General features: G+C 44.4%; 1 protein-coding gene across 1 annotated transcript in view; it reads left to right on the forward strand.

Annotated features, from left to right (window-relative positions):
• ECSIT (ECSIT signaling integrator) overlaps positions 1–13,468 on the forward strand; it is a 30,028-nt gene that overhangs the window by 5,775 nt on the left and 10,785 nt on the right. The window contains exons 2-6 of the mRNA XM_078775846.1: positions 4,692–4,772; positions 7,492–7,957; positions 8,105–8,328; positions 8,973–9,027; positions 12,164–12,312. Of these exons, the coding sequence (XP_078631972.1) occupies positions 4,695–4,772; positions 7,492–7,957; positions 8,105–8,328; positions 8,973–9,027; positions 12,164–12,312 (972 nt within the window). The 5' untranslated portion in view covers positions 4,692–4,694. The remainder of the gene's footprint in view (positions 1–4,691; positions 4,773–7,491; positions 7,958–8,104; positions 8,329–8,972; positions 9,028–12,163; positions 12,313–13,468) is intronic.

Raw genomic sequence — 13,468 nt, forward strand, 5'->3', positions numbered from 1 at the left:
TCGCCACCCCCATCCTGTTCGTCGCCACCCCCATCCTGTTCGTCGCCACCCCCATCCTGTTCGTCGCCACCCCCATCCTGTTCGTCGCCACCCCCATCCTGTTCGTCGCCACCCCCATCCTGTTCGTCGCCACCCCCATCCTGTTCGTCGCCACCCCCATCCTGTTCGTCGCCACCCCCATCCTGTTCGTCGCCACCCCCATCCTGTTCGTCGCCACCCCCATCCTGTTCGTCGCCACCCCCATCCTGTTCGTCGCCACCCCCATCCTGTTCGTCACCACCCCCATCCTGTTCGTCACCACCCCCATCCAACACTGGGCGTACTCGTCCTTTGAACAGAACAGGGAGAGTTTCATCCTTGAGACTCACAACGGATCGTTTGTTGAACCCAAGTGTTTGGTTGGCCTTGTTAACCTAAACCGATGCATGCGTATGAAAGCTTAGATCTCCAACTATGATTACCCCAAGGTCTATCTGCTCATTCACTTCCTGCAATTCTGCACTATCCATGTGACATGACTTCCTATTGTTACCTCTACCCACGTAAAGAGTCTTGTATCTGGTTCGATTGAACGGAAGTAACTGTAGTTCTGACTATTCCAATGGTACTATCTAGATCGATTGACTCCACGACCTTCGCAACCACAGATGTTGAGCTAGCAGGTCTGTGGTTCCCAGGTGCCCTTCCAGTATTTGTCTAAAAAAAGAAAGAAAAAAAACGAACTATCCAACCCTGTTTACAGTCCCGTTCGCCGAGTTGGTCCTCTCAGTCATGATTCTGCAGTTGCATGTTCATCTTGGCATAACTTCCTCTCTCAGTCAAAATGACCACGTGGGTAGTTGCAGAGGCATCAGCATCGACATTCAGTTCCATTACAGTACTAAGCAACTGTGATCACTTGGTCGAAGAGCTGGCAAATAATCCAATGAGTTAACCATTCCTGGTACATTGGTGATGACCCATTTCGGTACCTTGAAGGTTCCATGACGTCTTCACTGGGGCTTCAGATTTACCGATGTTCAGTTTTTCCTATCTTCTCACCCTCTTTCCAACGACCAGGTACATCCTTCTCACTTGGATTCTTCCCTTATGCATAATCAGGATTTCTTCTTCTTCTTCACTCATCCAGTGTATTTCATCCCTGAGCTTTTTCCTCTCATTCCACTTACTACATTTTAGGTCTGGGGGCCACATAGGCCTCAGCCACTTGTATACAGCCATCACAGAACCAATGCTCTCCTTCCTGTTCAAGCTGGAGTTCCCCAAGGCAGTGTTCTGGGCCTTGTGATGTGTGCCCGAACCCCCGCAACGAGCTGCTTGCATCGATGCACCACTTATGGACCACATGTCTGTGGCTGAGCACCACTCATGGACCCCACGGGTTGGGGCATGGCCCCTCTGCTGGAACCGGCCACGATGGCCCAGGATCTTATTGGAGATCTTAAATAACGATAAATAACGATAAAATAACGAGGCTAACCCCCGCTCTAGTAGGGAAAATGGCCTTTAAAATGCATGTTGTGTTGTGTTGTATCAATGATCTCTCCGACTCTCTGGAAAATCCTCTATCTCTTTGCTGATGACCACTCTCTGCCGCTCCATTCCTCATCCCTCAGATCGGCAGTCTACAGCCTCCTCACTCTCTGAAAACCTGGACAAAATCACAGACTGGTCAAACAAGTGGAACATGTCTTTCAATCCTGACAAATCTCACACTCACTATGTCTCTCCAAAAAGACCGTCTGGACAACCCTCCCATCTACTTTCTCAACAATCCTCTCCAAGAAGTTCTGTCACTCAAGCTTTTGGGTCTCACTATCTGCCATGGTCTTTCCTGGGAAAACCACATTTCCAAGCTGGCCTCAAAGCCAGTCGCCAACTGGGCATCCTCCGTCGTGTGAAGTCCTTCCTTGGCACACCTCAGCTCCTCACCACCGTCGTGCGAAGTCCTTCCTTGGCACACCTCAGCTCCTCACCACCATCGTGCTAAGTCCTTCCTTGGCACACCTCAGCTACTCACCACATACAAGGCTTTCATCCGCAGCTCAATGGAATACTGCTCTTCTCTCTGGGCTGGTGCTCCTGCCTCACACCTAACTCTGCTTCACCTGGTTGAAACCAAAGCTTTCAGAATCATTGGAATCTCTCGCGATGAAGCTGATTGTGAGGGCCTTTCACTCACTCACCGCAGGCAGGTTGGTGGTCTTTCTGTCTTCTACCGACTCCTCTCTGGCCTAGCTCCCCAGCTCTGTCCGTGCTCTATCCCCCAAATATTCCTAGAGGTCACACAAGATCTGCCAGCAACCCTCTTCTGGTGAAACTCCCAAAATCAAGACTCTCTGCTCACCTTCACTCTTTCATTCCTCTTTTCTCCCACCTCTGGAACAAACTCCCACACTCTCTTCAATCCCTCTCCTCCCTCCAGGTCTTTAAAACAGCTGTTCACCACCATCTCTTATCTTCCCCCATCCAAAACCTTGATCTTTTCTACCCCCGTTAATTCACCCCAGATCCACTTTTTTGAAATACCGACTTCTTTCCTGGAAGTCCTAGCAGTGTCCATGTGTTTTATACCTCCCACCCCCCATCCCCCTTCCCATGCCTCCTCCCCCCCCAAGCCCTCTCCCTCCCACAGATCTCCCAATGTCCCTGCTCTCAAATGTTGTTCTTGTGTGCTTCCCTCTCTCCCCCCATCTTGTCTCCCACTCCCTTTATTATAAGTTTTATGTGTCGTTTTTTTTTTTTTGAGGATTAATGTTCGCTCTGACACGAGCCTCGATGTTGTGTACAAAAAAAAATGCTCATTGCTTGGATCTTGGAGACTCTTTTGAAATTTTAGTCTTTGCCTTATTTCTAAAACCTAGCGTTGTTTCCTGCCAACATTTGCCTCGTCTGGGAAAATTCACGCAGTATGGTATTTTTGATGCATCAAGTGCATCACCAGCACATTGTGTTGATATATCTGGCTGGTGTTTATCCAAGTCGCTTAATGAATCTCTCTTGCCCCAAAACAACTGCTGATAAAGCTATAATAGGCCGGGATAATGCATGATGGACTGAGGCCAATAAAATGGCGCCTCTCGCTTCCTTTCTCACCATGCGGATGACGCTGTGATGGTTTTTATTTCCACCATAGCATCTCTCACAACCAGCTCGCCGATCGATCGAAGACACCATGGTAGATGAAGGAAAGCAATGAAGGAAGATTGGTTTCTCCTTGGTGTGTAATGGATAAGAACCTGAGTCCTCCGAACTCTCCAAACATGAATTTCGGAAATTTGATATGGAACGAATTGTGTGACATTTGGATAGAGGCCCCAAGTCCTCCTGCTCGTCTTCCTCCTCCTCTTCTTCTTAATCCTTTCCCCTCCTCTCTCCACCGCATTATTCTGGTCAGACGGTTGGGCTTACTGGCGACTGAACGTTAAAAGGGCATGTCGTTTAAAAACAAGAGAAAAATGACCACAGTGTGGTCACCAGCTGCAAAGTGTAGAATCATGAGGATATCCGTTGCAATATGCGCTACCAAATTCGACCAGTCATTAAATTATACGCATGCACTCGCGTCTTTGTCTTTCAGCTAAATTTATTCTGGTTTCTTCAAACAAATCGCGATTTTAGTCCGCGATGTTCTTACCTCATACCAACGCACGTCCGAGTGTATGCGCATGCGCTATTCAATAATTACACCTCATTTGTGTCAAGTTCTGCGAAACAAGATTGATATGAAAACATTCATGTTGTCTTTGTTGCTAAATTTATTCTGGTTTCTTCAAACAAATCGCGATTTTAGTCCGCGATGTTCTTACCTCATACCAACGCACGTCCGAATGTATGCGCATGCGCTATTCAAAAAGGCACCCCAACAACAAGAACAACAACGTGGTCCTCTTATAGAGCTGCTCGTCGCAGCTAAAAAAAAAAAAAACATTCTTCGAGATAGCGGCTTGCATGTGATTTGCCTTTCCTTGCAGTAATTCTTTATTGCACGACAAATGTTGTGCTTGTGAGATATGGTAGTTGAAGACATGCCAACATTTTGATATATTTCACTTTATTGTCCCTTGATTTCAAAGCGCTTGTCATTTGCCATTCAAAATGTCTATGGCAGTAAGAACATTTTTACTTCCACCACCAAAGGTGGATGAAGGTTATGTTTTCACCTCTGTCTGTCTGTCTGTCTGTTTGTTTGTCTGTCTGTGAACAAAATATCTCAAAAAGTAGTGGACGAAATTTGGCAGAGATGTAGTGTATGTGACAAGGACGAATTGATTATATTTTGGTGAAGATCTGGATCTGGATTCGGATCCGGCTACGACAATTTTTAAGTGATTCTTCACCATTGGGAGATGGGGACAAAAACGATACATAGCAGGATATCTCAAAACGTTGTGGACGGATTTGGATGAAACTTGTTGGACCGGTTGGGTGTGTGACAAGGAAGAATCGATTCGATTTTGGTGAACATTTGAATATGTATTCGGATACGATAGTTATTAATTTTTTTATCTGTAACTGCGACCGACTAATGCTAGCAGATGGAGACACCCAGCATAAATTCCTTCCTATGGTCGGCACACGCGTTGATACATGTCACTGCATGTGAAACTTTTCATGTAAACTTGTGATTTTGCTGTTTTTGTGATGGCTCCATTCTGTTTCTTACTATTCTCCTCTGTCTGCACGGACAGGCAATGGGCTCTTTGCAGTGGATATCCAGATTCCTGGTACCTCGAGCATGTGCGCTTCTCTCCAGCACGCCTTCACTATCGGTGTGCAAATGTCCCAACAATAGATTTTACCCCACCAATAGATTTTAATAAGCATATGATATATGATTTGAAAAGTGTTTGTGTGTTTACAAGTCACCCCCCAACCCTCCTCCTCCCCCCCTCCCCCTCCCCCTCCCCCTCCCCCTCCTTCCCTAGTAACTCCACTCGTTTTCCTTTTTTTTTTTTTACAGCATAGGCGGGTGCTGTCTGGAACAGCATTTGTCTGTCTGTCTGGTGTATGTATGTCCCTTCTGTCGGCATTTTGGGGGGTTTATTCCCTTTAAAATGCGTTTTCTCTGCAAACTCCTCATTTAGAATTTGTATGCCTCCACCGACAAAGTCGCCAGAGGCATTGTGTTTTCAGGTTGTCAATCCGGCTATCGATCCATCCATCCGTGATAGGTTTTCATTACCGCGATAACTTAAGAGCGGCAGATGGGATCTTAGTCAAACTTGATGCAGGTATGTATAATGAGGTAATGATGAGCTGATTCGATTTTGGGGTCATGAGGTCAAAGGTCGGAGGTCATTTTAAGTAAAAATTATGTTGCCGCAACAAATTGTGAACAATGATGGAATTTTGAACAAAGTTGATATAAGTATATATGATGCAAAGATTAACTGATTTGATTTTGGAGTGAAGAGGTCATATCAGGCAAAAATGTAATAACTTGGGAACAGCTGAAGGGATTGAAATACCTGTAAATCTTGGTACAAGTATGTATAATGATGTAAACATGAACTGATTAGATTTTGGGGTCAAGAGGTTGAAAGTCAGAGGTCATGTTAAGTAAAAGTTGTATTACTACACCAACTAGTGAACCAGTGATGGGATTTTGAACAAACTTTGTATATGTATACATGATGCAAAGATTAACTGATTGGATTATGCCATGAAGAGGTTGAAGATCAAAGGTCATGTCAGGTAAAAATATGATATCTTCAGAACAGATGAATGGATTTTAATCAAACTTGGTGCAAGTATGTATAATGATGTAATAATGTGGGCGGAGGCATATCGGTCAACATCCTACGTCAGTGGCGTTCTAGTTTTATGATAATTATGACGTCATGTCACATTGTATGGGCGCCATCTTGCAAAAACTGAAAAGCTTTGCACCTCTATATCTCCGAAACCGCTCCATGAAAAAAATTGAATGGTGTTCGTTGCAAAGTACTCCCCATGGGGAATAACATATGGCAATGATGATGTCAAGGTGCCTTCATTATGACGTCATAAATCGACAAGTACATCACTTGATCTGATCAGTCTGAATTTCCTTGAGCATGATCTAGGGATGAATTGGTTGAGAAAAAAAAAAATGATGTCATTGGTCACGTCATTGTTCACGTGGTTCGGCAGCCATATTTTTACGGCGTAGCCCATAGAGCAATGCCGTCGGGAACAGCGTTTGTCTGTCCGTCTGGGCTCCACCAATCAGAGCTGAGAACTGATCACATGACAGTGGGACAGCAGATCCAAGCCTGGCTACGCCATAGTTAGAACTTTTAGGTCTTGTTTTTATCTTTAAAAATAAAGGATAATAAAATAAGCATTTTGGTGAGAATAAGAATAATAAGCCAGTAAAAAGAATTTTGAAAATTGCTCATAGGAAACGGGGTTTATTGAGCATGGGAATGACCTCGTTGTGGGGGATATCAGTATCTTCTAAAAGTGTGTCCCGCAAGCACACCTGCCCTTTCAGATTTGTTTCCCCGAGTGTTGAATTAATTTCCAACTTTCCTAACCTGAACTCGCTTATGTCGGACTGATATTTGCAGCAGACCAAACATAAATAACATATACATGACAAATCGTAACTTAACAATGAAGTAATACTTTTTATTATGAGACAACATTGTTTCCATCAGGACTCGGGCCTGTACCTAAAGTTGCACGTACATGCATTATGGCGAAGTAGACTGTTATTACTTTTTTCCCCAATGTGGACGTTGCGTACATCTACAACTTGTCTGAAAACTCTTTATTCCCTTCCTCTTTCCCTTCTCTCAATTTCTGTGATCTTGATTTCAGTTTTGTGGATCATGGCCCGTTCTTGATAGGATGCAGTTATCCAATAACTCGTACCATTCCACCATTGTTCATACATTGCACATTGTATTAAAACCTGGATAGTTTTGCTCAAAATGAAACCCTTCATAGCTTGTACATGTTTCCAGCACTAAAAGCGTTCATGTGGAAGATGATTAACGAACAGACGGTACAGATGCTCGTGCTGTGCCGTCATTCATCAATGTGTGTGCCATCTCTCGGATGGACGTTAAACTAGGCGTCCCATCTGCCGAAATTTGTCAGTGAACATAAAAGCCCCACGGTGTCCTTCACGAAGAGTCGGTGAGTATTTTCTGGCACCATGAACAAATTCCTGCCCTGACTACTGCTGGGAAGGCAATGGCAAACCACCCTTTGCCAAGAAACTGCTTTGGTAGCACCAACGTTCTGTAACAGAGTATGGTACATCAGAAATTATTCTGGTCTGAGGAGCCAGGATGTTAAAATCGACTGTTTTTAGGTGGCGTAGAATTAACTCGAGGCAATTTCCTTTTTTTTGTGGTTTGTGCGCTACATCTTAGTTTATCGTGTTTAACAACTTTTAAACTGCCTTCATTACTTCGATTCCTCCTATTTACTCTAACCTATTTTTTGAGATGTTTTTAGACTTGTTACTCATAAATCTTTTCCTATTCATGCCATCAGGGAGGCTTTCCTCGACTCGTGCACGTCGCTCCAGCTGCTAATCTTTGGCAAAAAGATGATTTGAAAAAAGCTATTGCAGTGACACACAAACTTCCAAAGAAGCAAGAAGATGCAAAAATTAAGGAGAATTTGGAGTACAACAGAGCGGCCCTCAGCATATACGACATGGCATTTCATCGAGCGGGAAGTGGCACAGGAGGGCGTACCAAGTCGACATTTTCCCAAGTCATCAATTCATTTTGTGAGCAGGATCTTCGCCGGCATGGACATGTGGAGTTCATCTACGCAGCATTGCGCTGCATGCCGATGTTTGGCTTGAATCATGACCTTTCGGTCTACCACAATCTGCTGAAAATCTTTCCCAAGGAGGTGTTTGTGCCTGTAAACTTTATCCAGCGAATGTTCAACCACTACCCCCGGCAACAGGAGTGTGCCCTCGCCGTACTAGAGCAGATGGAGCACAATGGTGTGTTTGCTTGGCAGATTTATTGCTTTCAATTTTAATTCAAGTTGTTTTGGTGTTGCACATTTTATCTTGTATGGTGTGTAATCAAATGTGAATACCGATTTTTGTGTTATACGAGTAAAAAGTGTATCTGCTCTTTTACTCCAGGCGTTTGGCCTACCAGGGAAACCAAAGACATCCTCGTACTGGTCTTTGGAAACAGGTGCCACCCGATAAAAAAGCTGCATAGGATGTTGTACTGGTTTCCCAAGTTCCGGCATGCTAATCCATTTCCTGCACCCGATCCACTGCCCACCGACCCTCTTGCCATCTCATCACTCGCCCTGAAGCGTATTGCCAATGACCTTGATGCTCGTATCACTATTTACCAGGTTAGTCGTGTTTACGGAAAAAAATTAAAATTGCCAAGTTTTAAACCCACTCGCGCAATCCAGCGCTCCCGCTAATACAACAACAACAGGCATTTTAATGCCATTTTCCCTGCAAGAGCGGGGGTTAGCCTTGCGGTCCCCATGACAATCTTCTCCATTTTGCCCTATTTTCTGCATCTTCCCTTGTTAACCCCCTTGCCCGCATTTCTTCTTCGACCATCTTCAGCCAAGTCTTTCTCGGTCTTCCCCTTCCTCTACTTCCTTCTACATTCATTTCCATCACTCTTCTCAACCAGTCAATTTCATCCTTCCTCAACATATGACCAAACCATCTCAACCTGTTTCTCTTCACAGCATCAATCACAGGCTCTATTCCCATCATCTTTTGCAATTCATCATTTGTCTTCCTCTCTTTCAACGATACTCCACACATCCACCGAACCATTCGCATTTCCACCCTTTCCAGCCTTCGTTGCTGCTCTACGTTCATTACCCATGTCTCGCTCCCATAAATCCCGCTAAATCCCGCTAATCCCCTCCAGAAAACAAAATAAGGGTAGGGGTTTAAGATCAGGATGTGAAAATGTTAGATGTTATTAATTTACAATTAGCTGTTTAATTTTTTTTTTAATTGTTGTTCGCAGAGTGGAAACAACGCCAATGTGAATGAGGACAAGGAGGTGGTCCCACACATAGTTGGTGAAAAGCACATGTACATTATTATTATGATGCTTGCTATAAAAGTGACGTTTCAAAAATTACTACTTTCTAAATCTTAACATTTTCCTTTAACTTGACCTGCTTGCATGGGGAAACTAGAACGGCACTCGGTGGAGCTCATAAACCCGCCAGGCTGAACAGTTTGTTTTGTATCCACTGATAGGCCGGATCTTGATTTGGACCTGAACCAAAATCGAATCGGCTTGTTCTTGTCGCTGAGTCGACTCGTACACCTAGTTTTGTCTTAAATCATCCACAACTTTTGGAAATATCATGCCATATATTGCTTTTGGCCCTATCGCTCTTGAAAATATGGGTATGTGGGTGTCTTCTAATACCTCAGGGAGATGGATGCCCCTGCCTTGCATAACCCCAAGTCACCTGTGGGCAAGGTGTAGTACCTGTTAGACCCCCTTGCTAGGGTAACGGTCCGCAACCATGCGGTTTAAATGGCAGATGGTTCTGCATATCTGGTGGATGAGAGTCCAGTTGACTCGACAACACGGGTGGAAGAGGGTGAATTCTCCAACGGCCAGTAGAGAGACGGAGAGGAGTGGCGACCCCCATCTATACCACACCCTTACCCTTGTGTACCAGCCATAGAAAGGCAATGTCATCATTGCCCGAGGATACTCGACATCATCTCTTGAAAATTTAAAAATTCTCGTATCCAGATCCATATTCGGATCTTCACGACAACCAAATCGATTCGTCCTACACAGACACAGACACAGACAACCTTCCCACCAAGTTTCGGCCAAATCCGTCCATAATTTTTTGGGATATCGTGCTTTATTTTGGTTTTCGTCGTGTCGCTCAATGGTGAAGAATCGTATCAAAAATTATTATATCTGTATCCGGATTTGGATATTCACCAAAATTGAATCAATTCTTCCTTGTCACATGCCCAACCTGTCCAAGTTTCTTCCGAATCGTTACATAACTTTTTGAGATACCCTATTCACAGACGGGTGAAAACATAACCTCGATGCACCTTTGTGGTGGAGGTAACAGCATGGAAAATGCTGATTCATTGGATTTCTCAGCAATTTCTGTGGAGGCCGCTGTGCCACTGGTTTAAAATATGGGGTTTTTAACATGAACATTGTGGTGACCGGACATTTTACAATATTTTTGTATAAAGTGTAGTGTCATGATGAGCATCACATGATACAACAGCGTTAAGTTATCTGGGGGTCGGCACAGCAAGTTGCTCGGAGCGTTTGGGACGTTATGTAAATGCATTTTTTTCATACATCTTCAGAGTTTGAAAAACTAAAAGGGTTAGTCACTAAATAAATCTTGTCTTGTTGTTCTGGCTGGACTGTTTACACCCATTAACCCTTCCGAAACCAACCCTCTCACTTGCTGATTGCAGTGTTTCCTCTCCTCTCTTCCTTTTCCGTTCGTTCATTACTTTAGATGGGGCTGACACACAGACCTTGTTAGTTGGACCCAATTCTTGCCCTGCTACCTGACTCTCAATATAGCCTTTCTCTTCCATGAGCCTTTTGGAGAGAAAAAAAAATGTTATCACGAAATTATAATTCATGTCGTTAACTGAAACGGCACTCAGTGGAGAGCATATACCTCCACGAGGTTGAACAGTTTATGTTTTGTATCCCATGGATAGGCTGGATCTGGATTCGGACCTGAACCAAAATCTCATTGACTTGTTATTGTCACCTACCCAACTCATTCACCACGTTTTGTTATAATCTGTCCACAACGTTTTGAAATATCATTCTACTAGCGAGGTACCCATGCTGGGCATGGGTGGGAGCCCAAAATCTCTCAAAAATAATATTTTCAGAAATGTTCTGCAAACTCTCACCCACTTTAGCACATGTGCAGAGACCCCAAAAGCTGCACAGAAAATTTGGTGAAATTGGCCCCAAAATTGTCGAAGTAGTACTTTGTAAAATCAATGTACCTTTGATGATTGTGGTGATGAGCTGATAACAATGACTATGGTTTACCGAACCAGCGAATATTTCCACATGCGGTAAATGGTGAAACTGCTAATGCTGAACCCATGGATGAGTTTACATGCGGAGAGGGGGGGGGGGGGGGAGAGGGGGGGGGTAAGAGAACAGTTTCATATGGGTGGAAACTCAAAATTTGGTATTGTATTGAGAAATTTATGAAACCTCCCACCCACCTTCGGGCTCCCGCTGGACCCCAAAATGTTCACAAAGTTTGGCAGGGCTAGCCTCAACACTGAGGGAGTAGTTTGAGGATGGATGGATGGATGGATGGATGGATGGATGGACGGGCGGACGGATAGACAGGCATTCCTGCTTTATTATATATAGATATATCGATTTTGGCCCCATCTCTCAATGGTGAAGAATCATTTGAAACATTCTCATATCTGGATCTTCACTAAATTCGAATCAATTTGTCTGTGTCACACACTGAACTTGTCCACCAAATTCTGTCCAAATCCATCCACAACCTTTAAAAAAAAAGATATCCTGCTCACAGACAAACGGGTGAAAACCTAACCTCTGTCTACTTTTGTGGCAGAGGTAATAAAAATAGCAATGCTTCGTTGTGTTATTTTCACAAGGATTAAATGTATGCTGAATATGTTTTTAAAGAACTCACATATGACAAAGTTAAAATATTTTGGTACCTTGAATTTCGTTATAAGGAGGATTCACTGTGTATTGGAAGTTATTTTGGGATTGTTGAACCACCTTTAGAGGCCATTTTTCCCCGCAGAGCAGGGGTTGGCATTTTTCGGGCACCATGGTCCCCTTTTTGAAGCAGTTTTATGGCCGGATTCCCTTCCTTCCGCCAACCCTGTTAGTCGCCTCTTGCGACACAGGGAATTGCCAGTGAGCTGGTACTCAATTTGCCGACCCCGGAAGGATGACAGGCTGAGTCCACCCCCTTGGCGTTAATTCAGCGATCGACCGGGATTCAAACCCAGGATCCCAAGCCGGCACCCTAACCGCTAAGCCAACACCAGGCCTTTTGTTTTGGGACTGTTGATTTAAGCAAAATAAAATGGAAACACAGGATGAGTGGAGCATTATTATTCCAGGTGTAAATGGCTCTGGGAGAAGGTTAACACGAATACCCTTTATTTTCTGGTGTTTGCTTTCAGGCATCCAGAGCCCCGATCAGCAAGAGGAACTGAGCAAGCATGATGTTAACAAACCTCTATACGTGGATGGTCCTGAACGTGTTTGGCTGCGTGATACAGCTGTCTCTTATTACGTTTTACGTGGAGATGTAATCCCAGCTGATTGCAAGGTAACGTGTTCATGTGCACCTCGTCGGATTTTAATTTTGAAGAAAAATGCTTTGTCGCAGCGATTAATTTATCCTGACATATGAGGGCACTCGTTTTATTAATGATACTTTCACATTCCCAGGACATGAGGCCAAAACGTAGTTGTGTCCGTGTCAGCCATCAGGCCTGAGGCCTGAATCACTAAAACAGTTTTATCTGGACCCTGGGAAGTTGTTTTGTTAATGTGATGCATGGCTCCTTGCTTTTATTCCATGAAGATAAGATAATATATGATTTTAATAAGGTTTAAAATAATTGCAACAATTTTATTCTCGAGGCAAAAATCCATATGGAGCCCAGCAAACTTCCTCGAAACAGGATGGCAGTGCCTGATACAGTGGTAGTGTCTTTCCTTTGCCCACAGACGGGAAGGAACGGGGGGTGAGGGCACAATGATGAGAGGGGAAGTGGGAGAATCAAAATACCAAAGGAAATTGCATGGGAGAGTGGGTAATAATAAAACAGGAGATAAAGGAGGGGGATGAGGTAACGGCCAAGGCATGATACTGTGTTTCGAGACAGACCGGTAGCAACTCCCACTACTCTGTTCTGGAGACCTGCACAGATTTGCATTCTTCCTTGTTCTTCTGCTCTCTGCCACATTTAAGAGATGCCAGACCACCCTGCACTTGCTCCCTTTATTTGCTGGAGAAACATCCACCTGATCTCTGCTCTGGTGCACGGCCCAACGTTCTCTTATAAGTTATAACAGTCTGTCGGAAAAGAGGTAGAACCCTTGCAGCTTTTGTCCCCTGCTCAGCTCATTCCCTTTGTTGTTGCATTCACCTGCTGCCACACTGCCCCACTGCCAATTTCCATCTCGATGTTCTTCTGAGCCTCAAGTTTGTATATAGACAAAGAGCCATCAATCACATTTCAATTCATGAGTGCAAGTCCCTGGTGTTGGGCTAGCGGCTAGGGTGCCGGCTTAGGATCCTAGGATCCTGGGTTCGAATCCCGGTCAATCGCTGAATTAACGCCAAGGGGGTTGACTCAGCCTGTCATCCTTCCGAGGTCGGCAAATTGAGTACCAGTTCACTGGTAATTCCCTGCTTGTCGTTAAAGGCGGCAAAAAGGGTTGGCGTCAGGAAGGGCATCCGGCCGTAAAACATTGCT

Source organism: Myxine glutinosa, chromosome 1 (assembly GCF_964187855.1).
Source record: "Myxine glutinosa chromosome 1, kmMyxGlut1.1, whole genome shotgun sequence".
In the NCBI taxonomy this organism is placed as follows: Eukaryota; Metazoa; Chordata; class Myxini; order Myxiniformes; family Myxinidae; genus Myxine; species Myxine glutinosa.